The 14589-nt window shown below is 43.9% G+C and overlaps 1 protein-coding gene across 1 annotated transcript in view; it reads left to right on the top strand.

Moving 5' to 3' along the window:
- Nucleotides 1-14589, top strand: part of PKHD1 (PKHD1 ciliary IPT domain containing fibrocystin/polyductin) — a 265896-nt gene that overhangs the window by 39644 nt on the left and 211663 nt on the right. Inside the window, exons 29-32 of the mRNA XM_086461672.1 lie at nt 1123-1318; nt 2752-2819; nt 5413-7026; nt 7192-7335. Of these exons, the coding sequence (XP_086317798.1) occupies nt 1123-1318; nt 2752-2819; nt 5413-7026; nt 7192-7335 (2022 nt within the window). The remainder of the gene's footprint in view (nt 1-1122; nt 1319-2751; nt 2820-5412; nt 7027-7191; nt 7336-14589) is intronic.

Genomic DNA, 14589 nt, shown 5'->3' with positions numbered 1-14589 from the left:
GCCAGCTCAGGGGATGGTAAAGAGACATTAAACACCTTTTCCTTGACGAATTTAGGAAAGATTTTTATGTAACATAGTGGTCTATGACAGCAGAGAGTTGGAAGTAAACAGAACGAGAAGGGGTCTTCTTTCCTGCTCCTGTACAATTGAACTCATGCCCTTCAGAGGAGATGGGAGAATGAGATTCACCTCATAAAGACATCTCTGTGCTTGTTGCTTAGGTGTCTTCCATAGGCAGTAAAGAGAAATAGGTGGTTCTGTGATGGGATTCACCACAGCTCTTTTGGATATCTTTCTTACAATAAGCTGAATTATGCTATAGAGGCTGTTTCTGTTAGATGACGACAGACACAGCTATTTCAGTGAAAATTCCTTTTATTTGAACTGAAGTATACCACACTAATTTTTAAAGCTATTTCAGGAAGAAGTTAGGTTATGAAATTCCCTTTTCCACTGCCCTTGTCCTTTTCTGTTACTATAGTGTGCACAAATAGGAAAGTTTCCTCTATCATCTGAATATAATTTGGCTCACAACAGAGCTTAAACGGGAGACAGAGCTGTGTTTCCTGAAAACAAGGTGCTTTGGACCATGCATGGGCAACTGACTTTAGGTAATGAAGGAAATCATCATCTAGCTGTGGGAAGCTCCTGTAAAAGTTAGATAGCTCCACAGTGCCGATAAGTGTGGTCTGGATCATTGTTGGGAATTTAGGAAAGATCCCAGAACTCCATAGCTCCAGTTTATATGAGCTTTAGAAAGACTGGATTTGGTTTTTATCAGCTGCAGATATTTATAGGACAGACATGTATGGTAAGGGGACATGGATCCTATCCTGAGTGTGTACCAGCAGGCTGAGAATGGCCATAGATGGTCATAGCCAAGTTCACTGTGCTAATGTCTCAAGACAAGCCTGGTTGTTGTTGACCTTATCAAGGAGGCCAAGGAATTGAGTAGGATACAGAACCCTGTGGTCTTCAATATTTTCTTTTAGGCTGATGGACATGACTGGACCTGTTCTGGCATGACAGGACTCCATGCGCTTCCTCAAGCAATGGTTACTCATGCTAAAATAAGTGTTATCAGAAGCATTGAAATAGTTTCATCCATCCTCCTCTCTGCAGGTGGTCAGGAGCTTCAGATCAGAATATCTCGGTTTGCCAGCTACCGAGAGTCAGACATCAGGGTCCAAATTGGGGGCTCATGGGCACAGATCAAGGCGCAGACAGACCACGGCATCAACGTGATACTTCCAGCCTTGGCTGCGGGGTGGTACAATGTTTCTGTCATCATCAATGGCGTTGCTGTCACTTCAAACAGGTGCGTGAATGCGTGTACTTTCCCTACGAAAAAAATTTCATTCTCTGTCCTATTTGGTATTTTAGGGTTAATTTGAAAAGGAAAGTGAGAGTTTTCACAAATTCTTTACCTTATAGTGAAATCTGCAGTGTGGTATAAAATTATGAATAATTATCAAGGCATTTATTGATCTGTGGAACCCAAGTCAGCAAACTGCTAATGCTAGTCAATTAACTCCCCTTGGATCAGTAGGAGGCAGGAGAGAAACATTTTAGAAAAAAACATTCGATTTGATGAAAAATGCATATTCAGGCAATCAAAGGTATTCACAGATTCAGGTCAAATGCAGATAAATCCTGCTGCATGAAAACAGACGAAAAGAAACACTTTTCATGAGAAAAACAAAAGCTAGTTTGAAAAATAAAAAAAAATGCTTTGTTTGGAGAATTTTTAAATGATGCTGATTCCATCTTTTAAGGTGACACTTTAAGTTCATGCCTAGATAAATGTAGTAAAAATGAATTAAAATGTGGGGGAAAACCGACCTGAAACTGGAATGCCACAAGGCATTCACAAGCAACACAGTTTTGCTCCTCAGCCACACAGCTCTCATCCAGCTGCTCAGGCAGCTGCTAGGAATGATCCTGAAACAACGATGCTGGGGAGAAGGGAGCTGCTTTTATTGCTTACAAATGACCCCAAGCTGCTTTTTGCATTAATGAACTTCAGAAGGAGAAAGCCTATGGTTGGTGAGATAACACGCAGAGATTCATCCCATCTGATACTGGAGTCTGTTAGCAGCACCATGACTTTGACTCCAAGAACAGAGAGTGGTGGGAGATGGGTCATCCCAGGAGACAACTTTGATCTCTGGTGGCCTGGGTTGCAGGCGTGGGAAGGTCTAGGGGCGGGGGGTGTTTATGAAAGGAGGGTGATGAGGAGGAAAAACAGCTGTAGGTGGGACAGAAGCAAAGCTTCACCCTTATCTGAGTGGGCTTCAGGAGGTTATATCTGGGTTTATTCTTGCTGTAGTTTCCTTTGCTGCCTGGTGGGAGGATGTAAGGAAGGGAGCTGGGATGCCTCTTCAATGCTCTTGCATCTCCTCTCTGTGGGTAGAGCTACAGTGGGATCTGTTTGTAAAAAGAATACCCTAATTCTTACTTCTTTTGATGGGCAATTCAGTTGCACCTCATGGACTCAATTTGGCCTGCAGATTGCCACTCAATAAGAAAGTGTTCATAATAGATGTAGCTCAAATCACACGGAAAAATTTGGGGTCTGGGGTGGTCTTGTCTCTGTGATCTTGAACAAAGGGGATATGCCAGGTAGGTGTTTGGCCTTCCAACATAGAAGGAGTTGTAAGAAAGAGTGGCACGGCAGCAGGAAAGAAAAATACAAAAAAAACCAAACCCCAGACTCCCCAAACCCCTTTCAATGTTGCTTGTGTTTTGCAGGGTTGAGCCGCTAATCCAGTACCTCTCAGAGATCTTCAGCATAGAGCCGTGTGGTGGCTCCTTTCTGGGTAAACAGCGTTGGTACATCTGCAGCCACTTATGCAGGTTAAAGGGATCAAGAGCACAGTTTTCCTGCAGGAATGGAAAGGGCATCCCATTTCACATCAGTTTAAATGAGGGTGTTTTAAATCTGTGACCCTTTATTATGCAGACATTAACTGACAGACAGCAGCAGTCTGGAAATGTGGGATTGTGGTGAGCATCCCTCAATCTGCTTGGCTGGCTCAGGGCCCCCTGTGCTTTGAATTTGATTTCCCCAAGTGTTTGTTTGTGTACACTTGCACGTTCCCATCGGGAAAACAAAGCACAGCCACACCTGACTCATCTGTGCTGTTTCTTTCAGTATTTATGCCTCCATCTTTCAAGGTTTTCTACGTGGAACTTAGGTGGAAAGCAGGGTACAATTGTCATTTGAAGCAAACAATAATTTCAAGTGATCCCAAAGGGGACATTCATTTTTGTTAATTTGAAAAGACAAAAAAACCCCCGTTTTCAATGTTAGTTTTAATCAAAAGTGAAATATTTATTAATCCCATTCCAAGCTTTTAAACATTGGAAATAATTTAAGTGTGTTTCAGAGCAAAATATCACTGAATGAAAAAGAAAAGTTTTACTTTAAGTCTTAAAAAGCAGATTTGGGCTGGGAGTGGGGGAGAGTGGATTCCCTGTAGTGAATTTTACATGAGCTCTTAGAAATGGTTTTATAGAAGACAAAGAAATTCTTGTGATGCAACCTCAGGTCCTCCACAGATTGCTCTCCCAGGCTCACAACACATTTAAAGATACAAAAACTCAGAGGCTTTGTGGTACTTGATTAGTTCAATAGCTTATGAAGTGCCCAAGCCTTGAAAGATGAGAGTGTGGCTACAGCCTGGATATCAAAGTTTTGAAGATTAAGCTATATTAAAAAAAATCTACATCCTTTTTTAATATTTAAGGGTAAATTGAAGGGTAAATTGAAATTTAAATAAGAGCTGATTAACTCTTTGGCTGTAGTTTTATGAACGGCTTAAACTGACTTAGAATCTCATTGCTGCAAGAAGCAGCAGTCCTTCCCCCCCCTTATCTTTAGTCTTTTGTTGTCTCTAACACATGTGGCCATCTGGATTAAGGATTTGAGCTTACTCAAAAGGAACCCCATTAAGAAACAACTTTATTTTTCAGCCAGATCATGGGAAAAGGAAGGGCACAGGCTTAAAGGATAAAGAGGTTAAAGCAAGGCAGGGCACTGGGAGTATCAGTCCTCCAAACTAAAGGAAGATGGAGAGAGGCTTCATCTGGGCTCAGGGTTTGGAAGCACAGGATTAGGCTGGGAATGCTGGAGGGTTTACATTTTCATGATTATCACTTCCTAAAATCCACACTGCTCCTTCTTCAGTGCTGCCGGTATTCTCAGCACCCTGGGAGGCAGTGCAGATACTGCTGCTCTGCAACACTATGTAGATCCAGACATCAGGATTCATGCTTATTCCAGATAAGAAGCACCTACTCTCGGTGGCCAGGGTGGTAGCAGAGCCTCCCAAGGCTGCTGCTCCTGTCAGTGTGGAGGGGGAAACTCCAGTGCAATGTCCTAGAACAACTGTGTGGATGAGACCAAAGACAGCCTGAATCCCAAAGTGACCCAAAAATAGGATGCCTGAGGAAGATTATGGGAGTGGAGCAGTGCATGATGATGTTTCTCTACAATAATCTTCCATCTTTCAATACTAGACACAGCTCCACTCCATCTGGGGGTCCTAACTTTGCGTCTAACTCTTCCTGCGTTTCTTTTCCATACAAATGATCCTCTTGGTTCACACCAAGAGCCTGTTTACTCATTTCCCGTCTTCTTCTGTCGTCTTAAGTAGATGCCCAGGGAATAAAAACATCCAGGCAACCACAGGGGAAAGCAGACAGCCTACCTTCCTGCAGTCCATGCATGGGAAGGCCTGGTCAGAGCCGCTTTTGACGGTACAGGGGGAATGGTCCTCTCTTCCTGTTCTACCTATCTTAAATGGTCCATACTGGGAGCATGTAATTAAGGGAGTGCTTGAAGCTGGAAGTATCAGCTTTTCTGGTCAGTGAACTCCTCAAGGGCAAGTGACCATCAGTGCATGGCAAATCTGGCACTCTGCCTGAGTGGCTAGGCAGAAGTGAAGGCTGGAGGAAGGTCTGTGGTTCTGGCTTTTTGTTTGAAAGCAAGCGTACTGCATTCTGCTTCCCTGTATGCAGCAGGACCAAACCGTCTCTACCATCTCCCCACCTGCCTGTACAGACAGTCCCATTCCCCGGAGAGTTTAGCCTCTGTTTACTCTCAGGGGTCCTGTTGCAGCAGCTTCTTCCAATTTTGTAGTGGCTTTCTACTGCCATTTTCTGCCACAAAGGTCCCTGGCTATCTGATACCTTAGCCTTCTGTCCACCCAGGATTATCCTGGTACATGACTGCTATTATCTCTAGCTGTCTTGTTCCAAAAAAAGGACTTAATTCCTTCTTCCATTCAGCCTGGGTAAGACTGCCTGCCATTCTTATCAGCTTTGTCATGGTTCGTGATTGTTCCCAGACAGTCATTAATTCCTTTCCTGCATATAACGTCTGTCTTCCTTATTTTGTTTTACTCCTAGGTGGAACACTGCTCACGATCTCTGGGGTGGGCTTTAGCCAAAATCCTGCCCTGATTTCTGTTTCAATGAACAGGCAAACCTGTACGGTTACTTACTTGACAGAAGAGACAATTTGGTGCCTGACCCCACCAGCTGCTAATTTGTCTAATGAAGATTCACAAGACATCTCTGTCAGAGTAAATGTAGTCATCAGCAGCAGGTCACTTCAGTATCCTCTCATTGCAAAAAGGACCACTGCCTTTAATTACCAAAGAGCTTTGACTCCTCTGATTACTGTTGTTGAAACGGAAATCACAGATAGCAGCCTGCTTTTGAGCATCCAGGGGATAAACATCACTGGATCTGTGGCTAAGCTTGGACACAGTGAATGTGAACTTGAGTTTCAACCTGGCAACAAGTCCGAAATGTTTTATCAGTGCTCTTTGCCACTGAAAAGCCTGGAAGCTGGGACTTTCCCCATCCATGTTATCCAGAGGCAGCTAGGATATGCTCGTGTGACAGCAAGGCTGCAGGCCCTTACAATAACTCCACAGATAACCTCCATATTCCCATCACGAGGATCAATCTGTGGTGGGATGTTACTCACTATATCTGGTATTGCTTTAAAATCCAGGAAGAATTTGGTACAGGTCAGCTTGGAGAGTAATTATTCCTGTGAGATCCAGAACTCTGATAATGATGCCATTGGTTGTATTGTCCTTCCAGGGGCCCATCCTTTGCGTTATCAGTGGTTGGCTGGGGCGTCTTGGGCTCTTAATGTTACAGCAACTGTCAATGGGATCAACAGTGCCTGCCTTGGAAACTGTACACTCCACCTTCATGAGCAGTGGACCCCCCTTGTAGATTTGGTGACCTGGGAGACCAATGGGACATTCACCTATGTGATGATCGAAGGACAGAGGTTGGCATGGCCAAGTGATAGACCCGTGGTACACATGAATAACAAGGCTGTCTGCGAGGTAACTTTCTGGAACGAGACCAGCATCAAGTGCCAGACAGAATGCATTGCTCCAGGGGAGCACAACATTTCCGTAACCAACAGGAAAAGTGGACAAGCTTGCTTCGGAAAGGCGTCCAGCGTTCTCACCATCCTGCCTCAGGTGTACCGGTTTTACCCTCAGAACTTCAGTATCAATGGTGGAGGCCTGCTCACCTTAGTAGGCTCAGCACTGAAAGGGAAGAGAATGACTTCTGTTCTCATTGGTCATCACCCTTGCCTCATTCTCAGTGTCACTTGTGTAGCTATCCAGTGCACGGTGCCACCAGGTAATGGAACAAGGGCTTTGAGTCTAAAAGTAGATGGCATCTCTTATTACCTTGGAAGAATAAGTTATAATGAGGAGTTTACCCCATCTTTCGTTTCGTGGATTGAAACTGGTCTCCTTTTAACGATGACAGTATCACAGGTCACAGAGATGGACACCATCTACGTATTCATTGGAGACTTTCCTTGTAGTGGTGTCACCATCACTCACTCTACTTTACAGTGCTCAGCTCCTCTGCTCCCTGTTGGCGAGTACCGTGTGCTGGGCCTGGATGTCCCCAGGGGCTGGGCTTCCTCCAACCTGACATTCACCTCTCAGCTGGTGGTGACAGCCGTGCATCACAACTGGGGTAAGTCATGAAGGCTTGTTGCAGCTCGTCCATAGGGTGCAGTGCGGGAGACTGAGGTGACCAGGTCTTTTTGGCATGAAAGCAAAAATTATGATATCAAAAAAATACACTTGACAGCTGGCTGTCGGGCTCTGTCTTAAACCCCATTTTCTGTCCTTTTCCAAGGTGGTTTGAATGGAGGAGCAGTTTACCTGCATGGAACTGGGTTTTCCCCAGGGAAGACTTCGGTCACAGTCTGTGGCACCGACTGTGAACTGTTGGGCAACACGACGACAACTGACCTGAGCTGCCTTGCCCCACGCTTACACGGTTAGCTAAGACACAAAACCTAGCATGGTGTTAAAAATACCCTCTAAATCCTATCTTGACCCAAAAGTGGGGCATCCCAGTGTATCTCATCCCAGGGGAACAGAGAGCAACAGCAGCCCTGGAGAAAGGAGAGGAACCAACATAACAATGACTTCTGGTTTTTTGAACTCAGTCAAAAGACAATTGCTGTCAGGGGCAGTGTTTTGGTCAATGGCCATGGGCTTTGAACTAGATCCACTGTGTGCCTGTGGCCACATAGGCTTTGTGGGTGTGTACGAGACGTGCACAACATCAGCAGTTCCTTGTGGCAGCTATTCCTTGGGAAAACTGTCTCACATAAAACATGCACGAGGACTGTAGGGTTGGGTACCCAAGCGCCTCTTGGCCATCATGATCGTATTAGTGAGTTGAGCTCCCTTAAATGCATTTTCTTCTGTGGCCCCATATATTTTGTGTTTTGGCTGCGTGATCGGACAGCTTCAGTGGGGTAAGGGAGTGGGAGGAAAAGGGTGAATGACTGGGAGGGTGACCAAATAATGTACTATGGCCAGTTCATACTTTTGGGAGGCTGGAGATGAGGATTTGAATTTGAGAGGAAGATGGGATCATCCCATGGCCAGACAATCCTGCTTAACTGGAGAGAGGCAGCAGAGAGTGATGCCGTGATAGCGATCTCTCTCAGAGAGGGAAGTAACGCTTCTTCAATTTGGGAGGAAATTCCTTGCAACGGGCATTTCCTGGGAGAAGACATATTTCCTCCCTCTCCTACGGGCAGCACAGAATTAGGCTTCTAAGAACTGTAAAATAAAGGATTTAAGACTTTAAATCTCTCCCTGAGATACATACCATTCCTCAAATGCTAAGCACAGAGCACCTACCTTGGTGTTGCAGCATTGCAGCACTTGGTGGCATAACACTTCAGCCCCTTCATAGCTCTGATGCTACTAGAACATCCTTAGACCAAATATTTGCTGTTCTGTGGTCACCCAGAGATCCATCATCCAGCTGACCAAAGATCTGTGGCATCTTCTCATTTGTGGTCCTGGAAGAAAGGTGGCAATCACAGCGTCCATCAGTGTGAATTGTCAGGGTTTTACTCAAAAGTGTGTGGAATCTCCATCCTCCAAAATAGTCAGATTAGCTGCTGAGAAACCTGTCCAACGTGAAATTTAACGTTCTTTTGAGCAAGCATTGATCAAAGGCATCCAGGGCTCCTCTTCAGCTTCGTTTGTTCCAAAATTCTAAATTTACTCTTGTCATTTTGAAGTTTCTTTCCTCATTCATGAAGAACACTAGGAAAAATGGAGGGGGGGGGTGGCGGGAAAGGCTTTAAAACCCAACCACAAGCATTCAAAAGCAGACATCAAGATGTAAGGGCTCAGATTTCTTTGTTTTAAACAAGATCCAGGCACAGTCCATAAAACTCCTTATTATTGCTTTTTAAACAAGAAAAAACCATGGTGCTTTAATACTGAAAAAAAATAATCCGAGCACAAAACAGGGAAGTCTGGTTATTGCAGGAAGAATCGCAGAATAAAATGTAATCAAATTGATCCAAACTGTGAAAACACTAATAACTGTGTTCAAAATTCACTGAGCGGTGGGCGGCAGAGGGAGCCTGGGGAAAGCCATCTTCCAGGCAGGACCACAATGCTTGTTACTGACACTAGATGTCAGCAAGTGAATGCTGATTGCTGCCCGCTTGCTGATTGTGTTTCTGGAGAGAAGATGCAAAGGATGCATTGCCTCACTAACCAGAGGGACACTGGCATTGCTGCTTTTGAGGCCACTTACAAGACAGCCACCCTCTCCCCTGCTGTGGAGTTTGCAGTGTGCAGCCTTGTAAATCTCACCAGTTGAGCTATAAAAGCGTTTCTCTGTCAATGGACTATTTACAGGAATACATTAGGTATTTTTGCATTTAAAAGAAAATTCTTTGCAGGCTGCTTAAATCTATGTTTGCCAGGCTATTTGTACTCCCTGAGACAGTTGTATTCAGCCTGTGCACATCTACATGTGGCATCAATGAATCTGGTTATAGATCAAGAGGCTTTCCAGGCTGTGTTCCTGCTAATGTTTAAGGGATTACACGCCCCCATCCATTTAGGGCATGAGTGGACTTATTAAATACGGTTAGTCCAGTCTCACCTCGTGGTTTACATGCTGCTGCCTGGGGAAGTTTGCCACTTGGCACTTGCACATCCAGTGCTCAGACCTCTCTTTCGCAGCCTCGTGCGTGTGTGAGAGGTGGTGAAGTGACTTCAGGGATGCGGGATCATGAGCACCGAAGGAGATGGGAGGGATAGATCTGTGGTGCCCCAGGGCCCCTTCAGTGCAGAGGCTGGTGTGGCAAGGCTGGGTGCTTGTCTGACATTTCCTGGTGATGCCTGTGGACCAGGTGATGAGAAGTGAGGAGTTCAAGCTGCGTTTCTTCTGTTACAGCACGCTGTGAAGCAGAAACGCCTCCCCTCTGGCACTGCAGGATGTCAGGTGGCAGCTCGCTGCCTTGGGGTTTCAACACTAGGTCATGTTGTGTCTGGCCTGTTTAAGATTAGAGGTGTTCACGTGGGAATCCCCAACCGGTCCATCTAGCTTACTCATGTGATCAAATCCGTAGGGCAAGGCTCTGCAGGCAGGAAACGTGGCTTCTTTCCCATTTATCAGGCAGTTTTTCTAGGACACAAGGAACCACTGGTCTCAGCAGGATCCATCCATAAGCCTGCCCCACGGGGTCTTCCTTAGGAATGGGTGTTGAGCAGGGTTGAAGCAAGGTTTCAGTTTGATCATTGACAAGAGCTGGGCATGCTAAGTACTGAAACATGCTCAATCCAGGGCACAAGGAGAAGGAACGCAAGCCCAGACTCTCTTCTGAAAACTGTTGTCTTTTGCAAGCTGCAGAAAAATCAGATCAGAACAGAGCTAAAATTAGAGTTTCACTCTTAAAGCTTAAGAAAATTAAATAATATTAACAAACCCATACTCCCTTCAAGGAAAAACAAAACCGAAACAAAAATCCCAAACCAACTCAAAGTCTTTAGAGGTCTGGTAAAGAGATAACTGGCTTGATCCCAAGAGCTCTCCCCTTCTCTTGTTCTTGCTTTGTTACTCGTGTTGCAGTGCTGTTTATGAGTGCAAATACAGCTGTGGATTCTGCTCAGCTCAGGCTGAATTTACAGAACACATGGTTAATGTCTGAGGGATTGAATTGTGCTCCTGTGAAAGATGGGAACACTGGCAGGAAGCTTGAGGCAGGTGAGAAAATAACTGAGTATTCCTACCAGGTGATATTAGGGTAAGTACCATACATAAATTTTGTAATAAGACAGTACTTGAGATTGTAAGTTTGACATTGCGGTAAGGGTAAAGAAGGCACCTTTAAAAGGTGGTGAACTGACAAGATCCATCAGGGGAAAACGTGAGTCTGATTTGCCTGGTTGCATCCGTGTGCTTGGAGTAACAGGTCTGGCTTTAGGGCTTTGATGTGACAGCTCTTGGGATCTTTGTTGGTGAGTCCTGGACCTACCATTAGCTAGATTACATTGGTAAAAGTGGTTGTTTAGGGATTTAAAGGCTTGAAATGAAATGAGATTTGTTTAAAAGGAAGAGAGACACGACTTGGTGGAGCTCTTTGTATGGAGTGAGAGGAGAGGGAGGAGTAAGATTCGGTTGCAGCAGTGAGGAAGTACCAAGGAGATGCACTGAGCTAGGACAAAGGGCATTACAGCTAGGGAAACGGGGTGATTTGTATGAGTAAATGCAGAGGATATGAAGAAGATGCGTTGTGACAATTGAGATCTCAGCAGAAGCCAGGACTTCTGGTATTTATTGTGGAGATGAAACCGAGGATCCAAATGGTCCCTTCTGTCTTCCAAATCCACAAATTAAACTAAGAAAGAGGGGAAAAAAACCCATATTGATTACACGGCAGGAACGTTCTGACAGCAAGATCTATCAGGTGGTGGAATACGTGCTTGCAAAGTCACCTCTTGAGACTTCCGAAACTTGGCTATGCAAAATGAATGTCTCCTAGGGAGCAACTCTACATAGGCAGAGGTTGGACTTGATGACCTTAACAGGTCAACAGGTCTCTTTTTCCTCTGCCTTTTTTTTCCCCCTTTTTTAACCTTTGTCTTATCTGCTGAGCACGTGTTAATGTTACACTCTGCAGTCCCTTCTGTAAGCAGTGGATAACTCTGGATGTGCTGTTTGGCACCAGGACTTCTCGGGCAGTTGTTCAATCAATCTGCAGCTGCCCTTGGAACTCTTGTAGGTTTTAGCCTCTTCACATGTCCGACAGTTGTTATTAAACAGTGACCCAGAGCAAAGCTCTTGTACTGAGCATCCCAGGATCCTCGCTTAAGCCAGAGTGTCCCTCAAAAACAGGGTTGGGGGCAGTCGGTCCCTAACCCGTTACCAACATGCAGAGATTTGACTGCCGTTGTTTCTGATCTCAAAAGAGAAGCTGTAATGGGATGAATGCATTCGTCTCAGTGATGGGATTGTGTTACATGTGATTAGCAGGTTTTATCTTTATAGGGAATATAAAGAGTAAAGAAACTTCATTCTGGGGTTTGAACACTAATCAATTAAGTAGGGAGAACTGTGCCCCAGAACGGACAGGCTACCCTTTTAGGGCATACTAAGAGTATTGCAATCTTTAGTTGTGGCAGGAGATAATGGCACCAATAATACCAAGAGATATTTGCTTTTAATGTTCAGAGGAAGGGGTATGAAAGACCAAGATTTCCTCCTGACTGAGAAAAGTATTAAATCCTCTGGGAGCAAGGGAATATGAGGACCTCACAGATCCCCAAAGAAGGCATGAGAATTGGACATCAACTCAAAGAGTGGTATCTTCATCAGATGGACAGAAGCTGTAGGATGTGGAGACAAGATCCCTGCCTCCTTCCACCTGAGAGGGAGAAAGCAGTCCTAGGTTTGATTCTGGGGTGAATAGATTAAGCAGGGTTTTCTTGGATTTTGCTTCCACCGATCTCTTTACAACCCTTTGTAACCATGTTCTTTAGCTTAGATTTTATAAATTAGTACCTTTGTTTGCCTGGTTTGAGTTAAAAGTTGTTTCAGCAGTTGGCAGGATACGAGGCCTCATGTTCCTACAGGCATGGTAACACTGAGACGAGGGCACCGGAGCACGTCAGAAGTGCCTGATTTCCGCATAACATTTCGGGGGTATCCAGAGTGACAGGCTGTTCTTCTGCTGAGCTCTAAGGGCTGTGCAGGAAATACCTTCTGGTGACCTATATTAACCAGGGAAGGTCTTTGACAGCAGCAAGGTATCGAGGAAAATATTCACGGTTCAGCTGCTTTCCCACCTAGGAAAACACTGCCATGTTCTTTTCAAGACCACAAAACCGAAACAAAGCCTTTTTTGATCAGCTCAGCAACCTGTTTTTTTTTTCTTAAACTGTGAAATATGAATTTAATCTTCCTTTAATTACCCACCTTCAGAGGGTGGTCAAACACTGGAATAGGCTTCCAAGAGAGGTGGTCAATGCTCCAAGCCTGTCAGTGTTTAAGAGACATTTGGACAATGCTCTTAACAACATGCTTTAACTTTTCATCAACCCTGAATTGTTCAGGCAGTTGGACTAGATGATCGTTGCAGGTCCCTTCCAACTGAGAATATTATAATCTAACTGTGCGTTAGTAGTATTTTAATTGTTTATCCATGTAAGGTAGCTGTACATTCTCCATTACCACATCTGAGTTTATCACAGCCTTTCGTGTCATGAATAGAATAGAATAGCAAAGCAGAAGAAGCTGTTATACCCTATCACAAAAGGGGTTCAAATTCTTCTGTCCCCAGGAAAGTTGTGGGTTTGTGGAGGAAAAAGAAGACAATGCCATCGCTGCTTGGGTGTCCTTCATCTTTGTTAGTTTGGAGAAGTTCTCAGCCTCTTGCTGGCTGAAAAAAAAAGTAGCATACATGTCATCTCCTTTGGAGAAATTCCTGTAATGAATTGGTTCTGCTGCAGGTTGTTGCAAAGGCAAGTTCTTTGTAGTATTTAGTCCTCTTGGATGGTATTTATTTACCAAAACACAGATTTCTAGCACCACTTAAAATGCCCTTGGAATGGCAGCCTGGCCTCAAAGAAGACACAAGTCTTCTGTGGGAAATACAGAACACCTGAGGTGGCTCTAGACATGATTTCTGGACGATAAAAGCAAAATATAGACATGGTGCCATCATTCCTTTGGGCTTCTCTGTTTATTGCTCATGTCTCTCATGATTATATGTAGATCTTCAAGGCAGGGATTCTGTTTGGCTGTGTTTGACTGGATGTCGAGCAAGAGAATTGTCACTGGATTTGGGGAAGGAAAGAGATCAAGCATATTGCAAAATTTGTGAAGATGTAGGTAACTTTTTTCTTATTCTCAATCCAGAGAAGAAAAATACAGCAAAACTATGAACTTTCTTTCTGAAGTTCAGAGCAGATGAGATGCTAGGGTTTAATATTTCAGAAAACACCTTAAACATTAAACAGTTATAAACTTTTAAAAAACACCACATATGAAATAATAATTTTTAGCATAAAGTGCTAAATCTTTTAACATAGGAAATACAGCATTTTCATACTTTTACCATTTCAAAAACCATTTTCAGGATTGCTTAGGAGTTAAGACATTCATTGATGATGACACTTTCCCAGAAAACAAGATACCTTTTGAACAAACCGGAACTTAAAAAAGCAATCACAAAAAATCTTCTTGATAAATTCCCCTCAACTGGATTTCTGATACTTGAGGAACACTCTTGAATATTACAGTGCAGACTGTATTACAGGAGTTCATTGCAACTGTTTGATTAGTTCAGGATCAATGATAATTCTCCAAAAGTCTTTACGTTCAGGGGTTTGAGAGAAACAGTTTTGATCTCTGGCATGATTTAAGGCTTGAAGGATTCCTTTTTTAAACTTTTAAAACCAAACGTATCAACTAAGCTGAACTTCAGTGACAGTTCATAATATTCTTAATTTTTTAGAATTTTTGTCCGGGTTTAGAAGAAGAAAACCTAATTTTTGTCATAACCACTTGTTCTTTAAATACACCTTAAAGTAAAGCATCTGCTCTCATTACACTTCCTACCAGATCCTTGGAGTCAGGCTTGAACCAAGACTCTAGTCACACTCAGGTGCAAAGCAAGCTGGGAGATCCCAGTTCACACAAATCCCCCAGAAGCCCTCCAAGCTGTGGCAATGCTTTCATGAAACCCGTTTCTGGATTTCAAAGTTG

The sequence above is a fragment of the Leptosomus discolor genome, chromosome 2 (assembly GCF_034619465.1).
Source record: "Leptosomus discolor isolate bLepDis1 chromosome 2, bLepDis1.hap2, whole genome shotgun sequence".
NCBI classification, from domain to species: Eukaryota; Metazoa; Chordata; class Aves; order Leptosomiformes; family Leptosomidae; genus Leptosomus; species Leptosomus discolor.
This window is presented reverse-complemented; position numbering and strand designations above follow the sequence as displayed.